The sequence below is a fragment of the Lepidochelys kempii genome, chromosome 4, assembly GCF_965140285.1.
Source record: "Lepidochelys kempii isolate rLepKem1 chromosome 4, rLepKem1.hap1, whole genome shotgun sequence".
Taxonomy (NCBI): Eukaryota; Metazoa; Chordata; order Testudines; family Cheloniidae; genus Lepidochelys; species Lepidochelys kempii.
Genome location: NC_136383.1, coordinates 39,828,665 through 39,846,636, shown reverse-complemented (window position 1 = coordinate 39,846,636; position 17,972 = coordinate 39,828,665). Strand labels below are relative to the sequence as shown.

The 17,972-nt window shown below is 40.2% G+C and overlaps 1 protein-coding gene across 16 annotated transcripts in view; it reads right to left on the bottom strand.

The window, feature by feature from the left end:
• BLTP1 (bridge-like lipid transfer protein family member 1) overlaps window positions 1–17,972 on the bottom strand; it is a 246,531-nt gene that overhangs the window by 68,546 nt on the left and 160,013 nt on the right. For 14 of the 16 annotated variants that reach the window (XM_073341054.2, XM_073341048.2, XM_073341041.2 and 11 more), the window contains 8 exons: window positions 13,860–14,035; window positions 13,049–13,224; window positions 11,461–12,167; window positions 10,314–10,559; window positions 9,866–9,959; window positions 8,087–8,137; window positions 4,236–4,442; window positions 3,842–4,080 (listed from right to left, as the gene is read on the bottom strand). In XM_073341054.2, coding sequence (XP_073197155.1) covers window positions 3,842–4,080; window positions 4,236–4,442; window positions 8,087–8,137; window positions 9,866–9,959; window positions 10,314–10,559; window positions 11,461–12,167; window positions 13,049–13,224; window positions 13,860–14,035 — 1,896 coding nt within the window. The remainder of the gene's footprint in view (window positions 1–3,841; window positions 4,081–4,235; window positions 4,443–8,086; window positions 8,138–9,865; window positions 9,960–10,313; window positions 10,560–11,460; window positions 12,168–13,048; window positions 13,225–13,859; window positions 14,036–17,972) is intronic. The other 2 variants (XM_073341044.2, XM_078852477.1) reach the window with 1 other exon arrangement.

Sequence of the window (17,972 nt, the reverse complement as noted above, 5' to 3'; positions counted from 1 at the left end):
GGCGGAGTGCTTCCACAGTACCGAGGCAAGCGTCGACTTCCGGAGTGTTGCACTGTGGGTAGCTATCCCACAGTCTCCGGAAATGAGATTCAAAAGTTCGCAGTTCTTTTCCTGTCTACCTGGCCAGTGCATCTGAGTTGAGAGTGCTGTCCACAGCGGTCACAATAGAGCACTCTGGGATAGCTCCCGGAGGCCAATACCGTTGAATTGTGTCCACAGTACTCCAAATTCGACCCAGCAAGGCCAATTTAAGCGCTAATCCACTTGTCAGGGGTGGAGTAAGGAAATCGATTTTAAGAGCCCTTTAAGTCAGGGAAAAAAGGGCTTCATCGTGTGGACGGGTGCAGGTTTACATCGATTTAACGCTGCTAAATTTGACCTAAAGTCCTAGTGTAGACCAGGGCCAAGAGTGTTGGAGAGGGGCAAGACAGTTCCTTAAAGTGCTGGCAGGCTTTTGACGGGAGCCACATTAGAGCCAAATACTCCCATCACACGTGCTGACTCTGTGACTGTGCATGGTGAACAAAGGACAAAGATGGCCATCTCGTGGAGCATCAAGATCTTCTCCATGGAGGATATTCAGGCTGTTTGCTCTGGGAGTTGAATGATGTCCTCCTCCTTCGTATGTAACTTACTCATCTGGGAAAGCCTCCCTCTTCTTGTTCAAAATCCTACAGAAAAACAGGAAGAAACTGACGGAGAGTGTAAGAAGGTTAAACGGTGGCTGTACAAGTGGACATGGATCAGAACATGGCCAGGTAATTTGTAATGCAAAGTTGCAATGAAGCGGAGGAATATATCCTGAAGAAGTTGAGCTTTATTCAGGGTCCTTTTGTGGCCCAGACTTTTCTTGGACTGCCAACATGATCAGAGACAGCATTTGGGTGTATGCACAAGTGTTCAAAGTGCTTTGGAAGCACCTGGTACCTCTCTTCCACTCAGTTAGATGTAGGGGGCAGAATGGCAGAGGTCTGCCACAGACCCTTTACCAGTGTAAGTATGTCTTTGTTGATCATGAAGACAAACATGGCCAGGGGTGTTGACCTCAGTATATCAAAGAGCTTAAGAGACCTCTCCTAGGTTAGTGTGGTTTCAACATCCAGAGTCTCTGTGATTTAGGACAGGAGGTCCTGGAAAGCCAGTGTCATCAACCACAGGCACTGGGACAATTGCCACCACTTCATCTGGCAACAATGAGGATTCCTGAGATGGGGATTGATATTGTTACTCTCCCTTCATTATTGTCTACTCCTAGATGCCGATGTCAGCCTCTGGGTGGCCATCTATTGATGCTGCTGGGGAGTAGGATTTCCTCCTTGAGGCATGGGAGGGGGATCTGCTCTGGGACATATGCAACAGTGGGTCCCAATATGGCCAATACAGACAGAGCAGTAAGCTACAGAGGTAATGACTGGGTTGATGTTGTCTGATCCAGTGCCATTCACATCTCCTTAGAAGTGGAGCTCAAAATGGATAGCCTCCAGAACCCTGCTTAGGGTCACAACACTCTCTGATGGTAGGTGAGAGTGATCTCTACCTGAGACAGTGAGAATGAGTAGGTCGAAGAAGGTGATGAGAGGTATGCTTCCTCAAATGGAGGGCCAAAGAGTGGTGTAGGCCTCAGTGCAAGCCTCTGCTTTGGTGTGGAACACTAATCCTTGACAGGTTCAGCTACTGGTGCCAGTTGCCATGCCCAGTAACAAGGTCAGCACCGGGCCTTCATCCCCATGTGCCACACTGACTGACCAGCTGGCCTCCTCCAATTTGGAAATCATAAAGAGTTTGGTGGCTTTGTCTTTGGAAGAGTGGCACGTGGAGTCCACATAATGCTTGGAACTATGTTTGTACTCCATCCTGCCTTGCCTCCTGTAGTCATTCTTCGGTGCCAGGGGACTAGGCGCCAGACCTGTTGGTGCTGAAGTTGGCAGTGCTGAGATTGGCATCAGCAGTCTCAACACTGACTTTCTTCAGTTCCCTCCTCTCTCTGGCCTTAGATTTTGGTGGAAGTGCTGGCCAAAACTGATTTGACTCCAGTGTAGCTGTTAGCATCTCCTCAAGGTCAAAAGCTTGGACTTCTCTATCAACTGTAATTTGAGCCAAGCGTACCTGGACTTGAGAATCTTTAAGGAGACAACTGGCACACAGAACACCTGTCCAGGATGTGGCTCTGTCCCAAGAAGAAAAATCATCAACTGTGTCCATTTATGAGGGGGATGAGGCAGTCACAGGATAGGTAGGGTTTCAAATCTGACTGCTTAGAATCCATCATAAGGGGTAGCAATAGGCACAAAAACACAGGTTTTGGAGCTCACAGGAGTACTGGGTCAGATACTTGTTAGGTTCTGTCTTGATGCCGTAGGAAGTAACAAGGAACTGAGGGACGGTCCTGGCTGCTCTGCCTTTTATGCTGTTGCACAGGAACACACGGTGGCACAGAACACATGCATGGCCCTAACAGACACTGCTATTCAAAACACTCCAATCTCTTGCACATGACGTACATGTTGACACCTAACTGGAGAAATGGGTTACTTACCTTTCAGTAACTTTCACGCTTCTAGATGTGGTGTTCATATATTTTCCACTCTTGGTGTGCAAATTATGTGGTCAGTTTGCAGTTAGCGTACACAACAGTGCTTTTTGATGAATCAGTATGAATTCTGTTTGGTTTATTAATATGCTTTTTATTTCACAGAATCACAGCTTTGTCTAGTAGGTCCTGGCAGCAGAGGTTTCAAACCTCACTTTCCACCAAGGCAGATAATGGTTGTGATTGGTTCTCCCAAAAATCACAGAGCCTGGGCGGGTTTGGGATGCCTCCATTCTTCCCTTAAGAATTAGGCATCAACACAGTTTTCTCAGGAAAAGAGGTTGGATTTGTGGAAAAACCTGAGCCATCACTATGAGATCAGGGGTTCCCAGGCAGTAAGCTGTTCTAGATTGCAAGCCATGATAAACGTTGGGGTAAAACAGACTATGACAGGGAGTTGTTAAGACCTGGGACAGTGATGCTCAGGATATGCACAGCCAATAGAAAGAAGGTAGGAGCATTGATGTTCTTTCTGGTTTCACTGCTGCTAGGACAGGTTGCCTGAGAAATTATCCTGTTATGGAATTAATGAAGTTGCAGCCACTTGGTCAAAAATTCCAGATCTTTGTATCTGTCCTCACTGGCCTATGCCTTGTGCAATTAATCTTTATAAGAAAATCTACTGGAACTAGCCTCCTATTTTATTTTAATACACTAAATAGTCATATCTGCAGGATTGATTTTTACTATATTCTGGTTCCTTATTAATATAAATTCTCTCATACTAACCTGTTCATATAAATTCATAGCCACAAGGAAAAACAAAGAGCAACTGGATTAAAAAGGTATAATTACCATAAAACTGAATAGGAACCCATAATGTCACATTTGATCTTTTCTAGTGAAATCAATATTAAAAAGTGACCGTGATCTTTTCGAAGTTTCACGGAGTACTGGCTTCCAGCTGTCCCTGGGGGTTTCTCAACCCCAACTCAGCCCCAGGTCCTGCCCCTACTCCACCACTTCCCTCAAATCCCCACTATGTCCCCCTCTTCCTGCCCCCGCTCCTCCTTGTTCTGCCCCCTCCCCTAAGCGCACCCTTTCCCCGCTCCTCCCATTCCCTTCCAGTGCCTGCTGCACGCCGTGGAACAGCTGATCCACTGCAGGTGGCAGGCGCTGGGAGGGAGGAGGAGGAATTGATTGGCAGGGCCACTGGCAAGTCTAGGGCAGGGGAGAGGAAGGGGAGCTTGGCTACCGGAGGGTGTTAGCATCCGCTAATATTTTTCCGTCGGAGTCAGCGCCCATGGTTACCTGTCATTCCGTGACTTCTCATTCTTCCCATCTTATATTCTGCTTTTAGAGATGGCAAGAGTGCTGCTCCAATAGCTATACCATCTATCATGGCACTGAATTTAAGAACTATGGGCTTCTTCTCTAAGCCTTCTGGCAGCTGTGGAAATTCATTGGTTTCAACTGGAGTCTGATTAACACTTGTTGGTGTCTTTTCAGAGGGCAATGGAGTTGCAACATCTTCTTTTGGAGGCTGTGGGCTATTTAGAAGAAGAGATACGAGAAACAACTATTAGATATCCTAATGCATTCATTATACAGTGTTGGCCCGATTCTCCCACAGAGCAGCATTAGCCCATAAGAGAATAGAAAGTAAGATAGGTCCATACAGGATGGCAAATAAAGCAAAACTTACGCTGTTGATGGTTGCCTGATGAGGTCTGAGATCTGTTTGGAAAGCTGGTGAGAACTGCGCACCATCATGCTGTGTAGAGTGGCAGGGTGTTGAGGAATGTTGATGCTGATAGCTCCCACTTTCAACACTGCAGCGTTATTTGTTTTCAATCCTCGTTGGGCACTATAAAGAGCCTGTGATTTGGCAATACTGCATTTGACTACAGTTCTAACAAACAACAAAATATGGTTATTTGCATCCTTTTCTCAAAATATTTAAATATATACACTGACATAGCTTTTTAACAACAAATTAGCTGAATCATCGAGTATTAAGATGAATACATGTGTATTAGCAATTTATAAACAATATACATGCCTACTTAGTTTCTATTTATGCACACGCAGATGCAGTACATGCTGTATAAGCAACTATCCAGTTTATGCTGTTTATTACATTTAACAAAATTATAAGGCATGCATAGCAAAATGTCTGTTCAACTATTATAAGAATGAAATATAAGATAATTTGTGACTACACACAGACTGCATACACACACTATACATACAATGAACACAATTGTGATTCTCTCTCACCTATTTCATCCTCATTTTTTCCTCAAGAATTTTAAACAATCCTCTATAGTGACAGCTACTCAGAGAGACTTTATTTTAACAACTACTAGACTACTGGACAGGATTCTGTCTCAATTTGCAGTTAATATGTAGCAAACAATTTGCTTTTTTGGTGTAGGAATATTCAAGTTTAAATAGCCCTAACTTCACAAATGTAAACTTCAAACTACACTAATTTCAAAGGTGTCATCATATAATACAGCTGTGAAAGAAACACAATTGCACTATGTGTTTGTAATTCTACCAGTGTTTTTCATCTTCAACAACCATGTTATAAAGAACAACAAATCCATGACTATTTCTCATCTTTGTGGTCAGTTATTGGAATTTTACTCAGACAAGATTTCAAGTACTATGGCATACACTATTAGGGTTTAATACATATGATAGGAATATAATTTAGAAGAGGCAATATATTAGCAACATAGTTTGCCAATTAGTATAGAATGAAATTTTCAACTTTCAGCTCAGATGATTTGAGCAGCAATTTTCTCTAAGGGTTATAACTGTAATATTCTTCACAGTATTAATATTACAATGATAAAGTTAAGAGGAAAAATGGGATTTAATATTTGGGCAACCTGATCTCATAGTATTTATGTAGATTATCTTCCCAGGGGAAATGTTAAAGTAATTAAAAGTTATTTCAAGTGTTATTCTCCAACACTATGCCAAAGGCCCAGCTAGCTCAAAGAACCCAAGAGGTGGGAGTACAACAAAGGCAGTGTTTTTTCTGCTCACAGCAGGAGAGAACTGTGTCACTCTAATTCAGTCACAGGTCTTCCAAACATCTGTTCTAACACTAGGTTATCAGATTAAGAAGAGATATTGCTGGGAGTTGAAACAAGTTCTTGTTCAGGATCCCATGGCTAGAAGGAAGGCAGCAGCTTTAAGGGACCCAGATTGTCATGGATTAAAATTCAGGGGTAGAGAGGGTTGTTTAATTTTATTATAAGGTACTCTCACAGAAATGTGGAAGACACACTTCCAAGGAGGAAAAGTCCCAATTTGTTCATTAATGTTTTCACAACAGTATTAGGCAAATATGCTTTCCTTCAAAATTGGATGTGTGTGTTTTGTTCTAGCTTTTAAAAAATATAAAACACATGTGGCCAACACAAAAAAATACCGCTCTGTTTATGTTAGCGTTCCTGTAAATCTCATTCCAAGCAGAAATTAACAGGGGACAGAATTATGTTCCCTACCTATGTCTTTCCCACAACCACTCAACACTCCAGCACCATAAGGATGCGAGTCAGCCCAGAATAAATTCCTTACATCAATGTTTCAAAATATTGACTCAACTAGCTGTTCAGTCATCATCAGTGTAACTCTCAGCAAGAAGGAACATTGAAGCAGTTTCCCCAATCTATGCCAAGACGCCAACGCAATCATCCACTACACAATTTGTTGAAAAAGTGTCATAGTCAGCATTAAAATATTCACTGTTTGATTCTATGATAAAAAAATTCCCTGTTTAAAAACAACATCTGAATGTACACCGTCTTGGTGCTGAAACATGAGCAGTATTTCTAATACAATTTAAAGAAAAACATTAAGCTAATGTACCAGAAAGGGGCGGGGGGGAGGGGGAGGAAATCACAAAAACAAATACAGAGCCAATGTAATTAAATTAAATGACAGAAACCCACATTTCACTGGTTCCAGACTTGAAGCTCAAAACTCACAAATCTAGACCTCCTTTATATCTAACAACTAAGTTAACTGTGCTCCCTGGGCAAGTACTTAATTTTTCATTTAATTAAAGTATCTTACTATAAGTGTCTGCTCTAAGATAATACCAACATGGAAAGCAGGGCTTCAGAACACTTAAAACACCATCCTATTCATTCATTCCAAGCATTATACATCTAACAAAAAAAATATATATAGCACTAGAGCTAGCTCAATATTATTCAAATGTTATTAAACAAACACTGCAGCTATTCAGCAAATAATTCATTCAAGTAGTAGTTTTTGTCGTATTGGATCAGTTCTATAGATTGTCATTTTAAAAGGGAACAGCTGGAAGGTGATTTGGCAAACAGGAACTCATAGCTCTATGGGAAAACCTGTGGAAGTAGGCTGAAGGGGAGAAAATTGCTCCAAGGTTCCATTCTGCAGTACTTCCTGAACCAGTTAAACTGGGCGGGAGAAGGAGGAAGAAGGAAAAGATGGGAAGGATTTCCTCACCATCAAACAGGCTACAGTGCCAGCCCCCAAACACAACAGAACTTGGGAGAGATTAGAAAGGAGAAATCAGCAGAAGGCCAGATGATATCTACATGAAGGCTCTGTGCCAAGTCTGTATCCCACAGCATTATCCCCACCCCTCACGCCCACAGACTTCTGCATACGGTAGTTGCCCCAGAGTCCCCGCAAAGGTATGTGGGGTTGATCAATGGTAAGAAGGGACTCCCCACCAAGTAGCTGTTTTGGAAAATACAGTTTCTGCCCACATCTACATTTTTGCCCGGATGTCTGCAGAGTCAATGAGGGACAAGAACTTAACAGTTTTGACCACTAGCCTACTTCCCACCCCCAACCTTTTTTCTTGGTGTGAAGTCCCAGAGTTGTGGAAGACCTTCTTTGGATCTGAGGGCAGGGGAAAGGGAGAAAGTGAACATGAAGACAACATAGTCCATTTCTATATGGGAAGGGGAGACTCACGGGCACAGGGTCCCCTGTACATGTGCAAGTTAGGGAATGGATTTGGAAGTTCTGTAAGTATTAAATAGAACAGTATCTTTTAAAGATAACTAATATGTGTACTTATAGTTTCAAATATTGAATTATTAGATGCAAGAATAAGATAAGTAAAGACAAAAAATCCACAGTGAAATCAATAAGAGCAGGCCCACAGTGGGATAAGAATGGTCTAATTAACCTGTTCTCTTACCTGGATCAGCACGATTTCATATCATTAAAACATATAGTAGCAGCGTAAAGAACGGCCAAAGAATTAGGCTTTAATAGTTATTAGAACCAGTCTAGTTCTTCAGCAACTATAGCACAGTGCATACAATTGGGCAAAAGGGTAAACTGTTCAATGAACACCCATAAATTTTCTTAGTATATAATTAGTGGACCATACTAACTAATTTAGAGTTTATTGTTTATTAAACTAGAACGTTATGAAGCAGCAACTGGCTACACTCAAACACAGTAATAATGCAGCCTTTAACTACACAACACAATGCTAATTGCAAGTCCATTAAACATAATAATATGACATACAGAAACTCTTGTTTGGCTGTGCTTGTAGGAGATGTAGGAAAATCCTCCAGTCTACAGATGAAGATTGAAGAGAAAGCAAGAAAAACAAAAAGCAAATAAAGAATAAACATTCATGCAAAATTAGTTAAATATATGTAACCCACAATATGACAAATTATCTAAAAATATATTAAATTTTAACAAGTTGACACTGGTTTTTAGAAACTTTAGTAATTTTTCCCATTTTGTTGCATCCCTATTTTTCTGTGTGCAAGATCAGAGACACTGCATTGAACAGAAACATTAATTTCAGCCATCATCTAAAGTATTACATGGCTGACAGTTCAGAGCTTTTATTCACACTTGTTAAATATGTATGTATGTTTAGCAATTTGGGTATGGACAATATCAAAAATACAGGTTTTTAGTACAGAAAACAATATTGCAATATTTAGTTAGAATTTATATAGTGGAGAGAACTTGACAAGAATTATTTTTAAAAATGAGACATGAGTGACTTTTCACATGAGACAGTCTCCTTAGTCATCTCATCACTATGCATATTTTAAAGGCCAAAGTAGCATACTGAGGGTTACCCAACTAACATTGAGAAACGGCGTGACAGTGATTTTACATTATGAAAAATTGTAATTTTATTTGTAGTGCTCTGCAACTCAAATATAAAGAGATTCAAATGGAAAGGAAGAAAGAAAAACAAGCATGCACTTCTAAGTTTGTGAACATAGCAAAAGTGCAAACTGCATGGACATTGAGCAAGTCATTCTAGATGTTCATGCGTAAAAGGTGATATTTTAAAATTTTGTCAGTTGTATAGGGGTAAAGAACAGACCTTATAGAGGTAAAGTAATTTAAAGGACCATGCAACATGAGGGGTCAAAAAGTTCATCCTTTATGAAGCAAGAAGATCTCATATGGGAAGAATCAGCATTAAAAGATTAAATACTCTGATTTAAGAACCTCTGTGTACCATTCAAGGAACTCTACAAACTTTTAAAAAGTAATTATTAGAAACATTATAGAAATAACTGCAGATACACATAATGTCATTGAGTCACTGTGTACACACAAAGCAGGAGAAAATTGTGTACACACAAGGCAGGAGAAAGCTATGATGTTGTGCAAAAATATTTTTATTCAGTGGATCTATTTCCTACCATTTTTCACAATCCAACCATTCATTTGTTTAGGCAATGATCCTGCAAACTCTTCTGCACATACCCTTTGCTAATGGGAGTAGACCTACTGAAGTCCACAGGAGTATTCATATCTGTATAGTTAAGTATATACCTAAGGGTTTAACTGATTGGGGCCATAATTATAGATGACTGTATGTTCACCATAGCCCAAATACTGTTCATTGTACTCACACAAATAGTCTCATTAACTTTTATGGAATTATTTATGTAATGCAAGCAGGATTTACTCCAAATACAAATGTTTGCACTGTATATTGTCTGGACAAGAAAAATGGCTCTCTCACTATAAATGCTGTCATGAAACAAAAAAATTATGCTTTAGTTTAAAAAACCTTGTCTGTGTCTGTATAAAAATTAGTTTTAGGACCCAGACTTGAGACCCATTCCAACAACAAGCTCTACATGGCTGCCCATAGAGCTCTACTTACTTAAAGGGGACTGCATGGATTCAGACCTCATTATAAGATCAGGGCCCCGGCCTCCACAGCAAGTCCCATACGTTTCTCTGTACATACAGCTGATTCTCCATTTCTATACAAATGTGTTTTTGTTATTTTTAAATTGTTTTTGGCTTCACACTCACTGGATATTTGGTGTAATTCCCTCCAGCAGAACAATGTTAACACCACCTATATGAGCAGTGGCACAGGTCTCAGTCATCTTTTGGTGCAGTACATCTTTAAGAGGAAAGAGAAAATACTTTAGAAATACTGGAATATAGTAAAATACTTCCATATATGTCAATTGCTTGCCAAAATACAGTACAAGCTAACGTAAATGTCACAATGTTTGATAATTGTATTAAATAGCCTCACATTTAAACACTAGCTGGTGAAGGAAAGTTGCAAAAATGTAAGCTACACTTTCATTTTCTAAAAGTTTTTTCATTATATTTCAGTTTTTTGAAGTTTTAAATAAATGTTACATAAGAAATATTTTATGTAAACTTAGGTATTTTTACACCATAATTACATACATTTGCTGTTGCCTGGCTGGAAGATGTTTACTAGTCAAAGAAAAGCCTCTCCCACCTTTCATTTTTTCTTTTAGTGTGAAACTTCCATGAATCCTCTTCAGCTCTGATTCCATTGTTAGTCCACCAATATCTGCTTCAAGGTGTGTGCGATTCACCATGCCTATTCCAAAAACTATTAGAGTCACGTGCTGAGGTTCAGAAGTAACAAGACTGCGCTTCCTCTGTGTCTTGCTCAAGCTGCTATTGTCCTGTTCATTCTCAAACACAACTCTACATGCAGGTTCAGTAGGGCTCCGAACACCTGCACAAATATATACCAATTATTCAGTGAAAACTTGAGTAAATGATCTACTGTGAAACCTATTTAAATTTGTATTTGAAACTAGGAATTATTTCCTGTATAAGGCGGCGACATTCTGGCTAACCATTGGTATGTCACTCACATCAGTCCAGTAACGTTGTCACAACTGAGCAAAAACCAAGTCATTAAAGATTAAATAATAACTATAACTACAGATGATTTCATTATTGTACTGCTAACAATTGCTGATCCCCTTGAACTAAAAATATTTGCTGAATGTTACAGCCTAGAATGAGTATTTAATACACTGGCATGCCTATGTGACTAGATATCAGCTTTCATAATGAGCAGCGGCCATTGTGCCTAGTTATTAGGCATAGCTCCCTTCACTTAAAAAGTGGTGTGAGAGATTTTAGACAGGTAAACCCCATTTAAAAAAAAAAAAAACAGGAGAAATTTGCCTCCTTGAAATATTTCATCTTTAATTAGATTTCCTTAATATTTCTGGTCAGTTTAATGGCCAGAAATCTCTAGTAATTTAGTTTTGGTGGATAAGTTTCCTTTTAAACACTTTAAACATAACATTAAAAGAAATGTAATAATGGAATTTACATGTAGAGAAGTATGGATATTATCATTTGTCAATTAAATGGATTTCCCTCACTTAGCAAATCAGAAGTTTACTTGCAAACAGGAAACATTTTGTTTGGAAGCCAATAAGATGCCAACCTGAACTCAATAATTCCATTTTACAGTCATTTTTCTGAGCAGAACTACACAAATATTGACAACTTTTAGTAAATCATTTAGGAAAGAATCTTCCCATTTGTAAAATCTATCAGAATCCAATACTACAAAAATCTATGTAAATTAAATTATTTTCAACCCTAAAACATCTCACCTGTTGGCCCAAAAGTTTCAGATGATTTTTCTAAAATCCCTGTTGGATCAGAGATAAGTGAATAAAAATTCAGCAGTTTATACATATTTTGCCAGCACTCTGCAGAGGGCTCACTCTGTTCTGACACTGTAATTGAATCTGAGTCATCCATATGAATGGTCATGTGATCAACCACATCCTTTGAACCCTTCCTGGATACTTTAGAAGTTCTTCTTTCTGATCTCCCAAGAGAATTCTTGTTTCGAGATTCTTTTTTATTGTTCTCATTATTGGTTCTTTTGTTCTTTGTGTTGTTTACTCTGCTGCCTCCATTAATGCTTCCTCGGGAGCTGCGGCTAAAGTCAGAAGAGCGAAAGTCTCTATGTTTGCGGGTTTTAAAGGTAGGTGTTGGAGAGGCCGACCCAGCAGTGTATCTGCTGAGTTTGATGTCCGTCTGTGTAGCTTTAATATCATCTATCATTGTACTAAATTGATGAATAAGCCGAACCAGTGCCATATCTACGTGCTGGCTTATGGACTGGCAGGAAATTGTAAAATTACAGTGAAAAGTATTATAGTAACGCTTGTTCAGGTCATGAAAAGAAAGGGCATTGGTGGAGTTTTGGGGTGTACACATTGACTTCTCCATTACAACAGCACTAATGCTAAAAGTTTCCAACATCAATGCTGGTTTGAATTCAAGTGGGGGAAGATTGACAGCTCCTTGCCTAACCAAAAAAAAAAAAAAAAAAAAAAAAGATAAAAGTTAAGGATTTTTTAAAAAGAGAAGGCCAGCATTAAATAGCTTTTATATAAAAAGTTCAATAAACTAGTAATATAACAACGTTCAGTTCCTTCAGGAGACCACCTCTGCATTATCGTTTATTCATTTTTTACTATATAGTTTTCCAATATTATACAATATATTGGCTACAGTAGAAACAATAGAAGTGAAAGTCATTTTGGTTCAATATTTTATTGTATGAAATGTGTAATTTGTCAATTTTACCATCCAGTTTTGTCTAAGATGTTTTGCAAACAAAGAAGTAATATAGTTTTATTCAGTAAATGACAATTACATTACAGGATTGGAACATCCTAAACCTTGTCAACATCTCTACCTCCCATCCCCTTAGCCCCACCTCCTCTCTCCAGCCTTTTCTGTTGTAGACCTCAAACCTGAATAAGCAGCTGGGTCTCTGAGGTTGCACCTATATTTCTAAAAGTGAAATATGAAGATATCAAAATCATTTGGATGTAGCTTTTCCAGGTGAAAGTAAATTAAAGCTTAATGAAAGACTGTTTTCCCATTCTGTGAGGATGTGTTTCAGAAAGTCAAAACAGAACTTGAAATGGTGAAAAAGCAATTTCTGTACTCTTACACATATATATGACAGGTTTCAGAGTAACAGCCGTGTTAGTCTGTATTCATATTCTCTGTGTATATATAAAGCCTGCTGCAGTTTCCACGATATGCATCTGAAGAAGTGAGCTGTAGCTCACGAAAGCTTATGCTCTAATAAATTGGTTAGTCTCTAAGGTGCCACAAGTCCTCCTTTTCTTTTTACACATATATATGTAATTTAAAAATAATTATTTAATAATATACCTTCGTGCTCTCTTGCTTTTTCTCTCTTTTGTTGTATCTGAATCAACAATGTCTGCCCTGAGACAGTCCAAAGTCCCTGAGAATGAAAGATACTCTCCGAAATACATTCTATAGCACAGTGGCACTGCGTCTTGAGACTGAATTCCTGTATGGCTCAGAAGAGGTTTGAAAACAACCTAAAAAAATATAAGGTCTCTGAATTAGTTCTGTTGTCTAGATATTTTTATACTTCTGTTTTTCGGCTTCAGAAATGAGTTTTAATTTTTATTATTATTATTATTATTAATCATAAAACGAGGGTATTTGTGATAAGCTAACTATATAAATTGTAAAATAAAAAAGATTTCCTTTTAAATTTCATTTAATTTGTATTGCTGTTAAAAAGTACAAATCCAAGATTTAGACAGAGAAGAAATGTAGTGAACCTATTTATCCCAAAAAGCCCAGTAAAACTCTTATGCAGCATGTTTACCTCAGCCACTGGTTGCTTTAAATTTATAGCTAGATGAGGGGGTTCCATCCAATTGCAGCCCCAGCTTTCTGACTGGGCAAGGAAAGGAGTCTGCAGAGGAAGGCCCTCCACACAAAAGACCCAGATTCAGTTTATCACAAATCCCCTAGCTCTTCAGATTTAAAGGGAAATGCCCTCTTACTCCTCACTCATGGAAACATTAGGAGACTCTCACAAAGCTTTCAAGGTTATACTGTTTGATACAATACAAGGTGGAACAATATAACTACCTTACGTTTTACTTTGTTTTATCAAACATTTTTTCCTCCCAACAAACTCCCAAACTCATTAAATACACACCTGTGCATCTGCAAGCTGAACAGCAGGAAATCCCTGGTTACCCTCTTCTACACCTGCAATGTCATCCTGACTGGTGCTGTGCTGAGAATGTGTCCCATCCAAAGTGTTCTGGTCACTAGACAGAACTGTATTGAAGTCTGAAGCAGAGGGTATTGTGGGAAGATTGGGTGCAACACCTACAAAATAAATCCCTGTATGAACACTCCAGAACACCACAGCAAGTTATAACACTAAGTGAGTCTACATTGTCTAGACAAAGAATAAAACTCATAAAAAGGATAGTTATGTAGAAACAAGCGGAATACTCAGAAGTCAAGTTGTAGCCTTGTTGATCCCTGGATCTTAGAGAAACAAGGTGGGTGAGGTAATATCTTTTACTGGACCAACTTCTGTTGGTGAGAGAGAGAGAGAGAGAGAAGCTTTTGAGCCACCTAGAGCTCTTCTTCTGTCTTTCTACTGAGCTCAGAAGAGCTTTGTGGGGCTCGAAAGCTTCTCTCTCTCACCTTCAAAAGTTGGTCCAATAAAAAGATATTATTTCATCCACTTTGTCTCATTAAAAGTCAAGGTTTTTACTAGGCTACTAACATTAGAAAAGAGCTCTTCAAAGAGTGCTTTGAGTTACCATGACATTTAGTGTATTTAAGTATCTACAGCTAGTGTCAACAAGCTGACCCTCAGATTATTTGTGGAAAACAACATACCATACTCCTATTAAATATCAAAATACTGAAAGTTAGTTTGGTAAATCTGTGCAAAAATAAAAATAAATTGCACCCAGATCAAAATATAGGATTTGCTGGTCTAAAACGTAAAGCTTCCATGAATTAGTGAGCCTGAGGAACATGTTTGGAAAACATAATTTATTATTACAGAAAACTCAGCAAAAAGAATGGTTATTTACCTTGATATGACTATTGGCTTTTGAGATATATTGTCCACATGGGTTCTATTTATTGCGTGCACACACTGCACGTACACACCATCAGATTCTTTTTAGGCAGCAGTGCCCATTGCGACCACACCTATGCTGAAGCCGTCCTCATGTCCCCTTCACTAGATAGCATAAAAGGTGGAAAGGGACAAACATCCCTCAGTTCTTTTGCCAGCACAGAATCCCAGGAGGACGACGACTCCATAGTGGCAGGTAAGGAAGACAGGTTGTATAATCCATGTAGGCAACACATCTTGAAGAACCACAATTACTGTATGGTAAGTAACCAATGTTTATTATTCAAATGTTTGCCCACTTGGATTCTATTCTTGATAGCTAACAAGTTCTTGTCTGTTTGTTTGGAGATAGATCATAGCAATCCAACTGAAACAATGGCTGGGCCTACTTAGACGTGTGGCTGGTGAGACGAAAACAGGTGGGAGACTAAGTCACCCAGCTGAGTTTGCCAGCAAAGAAAGGCAGGGAGGTAGGATTTTTTCCTTTGACTTGAAACCAACTCTATAAGGAAGAATCTTCAGTGGAAGGAAAACTGCACCTTGCCAACAGCACTGCTAGCTCTTCTTCTGCTTGCACCTGTAAGGGCCCTGATGGCTTCTACCCAGGTCCTGGTCTTGACTTGCTGGGAATGCAGGCTGCATGTTCCTTCTGAAGAAAGCCAGGGATGGGGAACCACCTGGTAAGAGAAGTATCTGTTGTTGGGGTCCCTCAAGCAACAAGTAAGAGAGCTACAGGAGGAGATGACTAATTTTTATAGTACCCAGGAGCATTAGGACTTCATCGACAGAACACACTTGGAAACATCTGGGATGGAGAATGCTAGCTGACTACAAATGACTTTAGCATCACCAGAGAAGAAAAGAACCACCTGCTTTAAAGGCAAAAGAAGGCTGTTGGCTACCCTGGGCATTAGACAGTGCACCACCCCCGAACCAGGTCCTCTGTCAATTCGAGGTCAAGAATCAGTATGCTGTACTGGCTACAGGAGAAAAAGCGAAGACACCAGCCCCAAAGCTATGTGGCTCATGGCCACTGCTCCCAAAGAAGGGGACATAAAGTGGTGGTGGTAGGAGAGTCCCTTCTGCGGGAGATGGAGGCATACATTTACCAATGTGACACAATGTTCTGGGAGGTGAGCTTCCTGCCTGTACCCTGCTTAAGAGATATGAAAGGTTGCCAAGGTTCATCACTACCCCATGCTGCTTAGCCACAAGGGTACCAATGATATTGCTAGGTACAACCCTAAACAGATCAGCTGTGACTACAAGGCTCTGGGAGTGACACTGAAGGTGTAGAGGATGCAAGTGGTGTTCTTGCCCATCCTCCCAGTTGAGGGTAAGGTTCCAGGTAGAGACATGCACATCCTGGAGATGAATGCATGGCTGTGTAGATGGTGTTGATAGGAGGTCTTTGGCTTCTTTGTCCTGGCTGTCCAGGAAGGAGAACTGTCTTTTGTCCAGAGACTGCTGGGAAGAGAAGGGGTCTATCTAAACAAGAAGTGGAAGAGCATCTTCACACACCAACTCATCAACCAAGTGATGTTGAAAGCCCCAACAACCCATGCTTCCAAACATTAGTAGTACGTCTAACTTAAGGAAGATCTATCTGACCACTGGTCTGGCCAGTCTAACTGCTCTGAAGAACATGAGACATGAGCGTTCTCAGCCAGGGAGCTCAAAGATCCTGCAAACAGTACATTACTGAGGTCTGACACCTGGCATGATAAGGTGCTTGGCTGAAATCCCTTATCCCTCTGAGAGGGAAGGGCAGGAACTTGAGGCCATTTATGTGACACAACATCTGTCCCCACAGACTTGGGGTCTGTTCCCTGGTGAATCATTTCTTCTGAGTGGCAGACAGGTTGACTGAAGGGAGACAGCGCATGTGGAATCGGGTTGAAGACTTTCAGATAAGGCACCATTCCCAGTTACTGACACTGCAACACCTGAGCTAGTTTGCCTTTTGGTTCAGCTCCCCTTTCATGGGAGGCTTCCACTTTCCCATCAGTTAGATACTTGGAGAAAAGTCTTTTTGAATGGAATAACCATGTCCTTTGCTACAGATGCTACATCAACATTGACCTTAGGCACATCCCTGAGAGCATCCTTTGACTCAGGCAGTTTGTAGAATCTGAAAACATGCCTGTTAATGTGTAACTTTTTCAGGGGATTGCCACTCATCCTTGATTATTTCCTTGCATGATAGATACAGGGGAACTGCTGCCACAGGAGAAGGTTTAGAAGGAAAATATTTTCTTTGAAGCTTGTTCTTGAGGGCCTGCTCACGTCTTATCTGGATCCTGGATACTACCACCTTTTCGCACACTTTTCAAACTTTTCAAGGAGGGAAAAAACCTTTCTAGCATTTTGTTCATGTCCTGCTGACAATCAGAGGCAGATATTGCTCCTTACTCAGTAAAGGAGGAAGTGTCTGAGTCAGAGGCAACCATCTTTTAGGTTTTTCTAACCCTTTTTGTTTGTTTTACTTGGGGAGAGAGGCATTTGTGTGTGTGTGCACGCACACACTTTGCAGGATTGGCCACCTAGGGATGCTCTTGGTGGAGGTCTTTTGTGGCTAGCCTTGCGAATGGCCTTGAGCCCTCTACAAATTCCTCTCTCAGAATTCTTCCCTTTAGGTTTCCACTCTTGCAGGTCAGAGGATGGGAACTCATTGGCAGATTTTCCTGAATGAAGCTGGGAGGAAGAGGGGCTAATTGTCAGCCCTGCATCTCTCCCCAGAGTACTTAGGAATGCCATTTCAGGACTTCGGGTGGGACTAGACCCTGTCTTTATGAAACATTGTATTATAGGGACTGACTCACCATGAGGTCCTGAATCTCTCCTATGCTACCAGGGGACAGGACAATTACTGAAAAGGCAGTCTTCACTAATAAGGTGGTACAGGCTGGTAAGGAATCAAAGGGGGGCATCCCATCAACTCTACTATTAGTATATAAAGGTCTCAAAAGTGAAGGGGACTTCTGAACTGGAGGAAAGCCCTTAAAGATTCTAGCAATTGCAGGTTCAGAATACATAGTGTGGCCCTGGATAAAAGCATGATGTGCAGATATTGCTGCCAGGTGTATCCTTATGAAACTAATAGAAAGTCCAGATTGTTTCACAGCTAGTAAACAGCACTGAAATGGGTGTTGTCAAAAAAGCAGC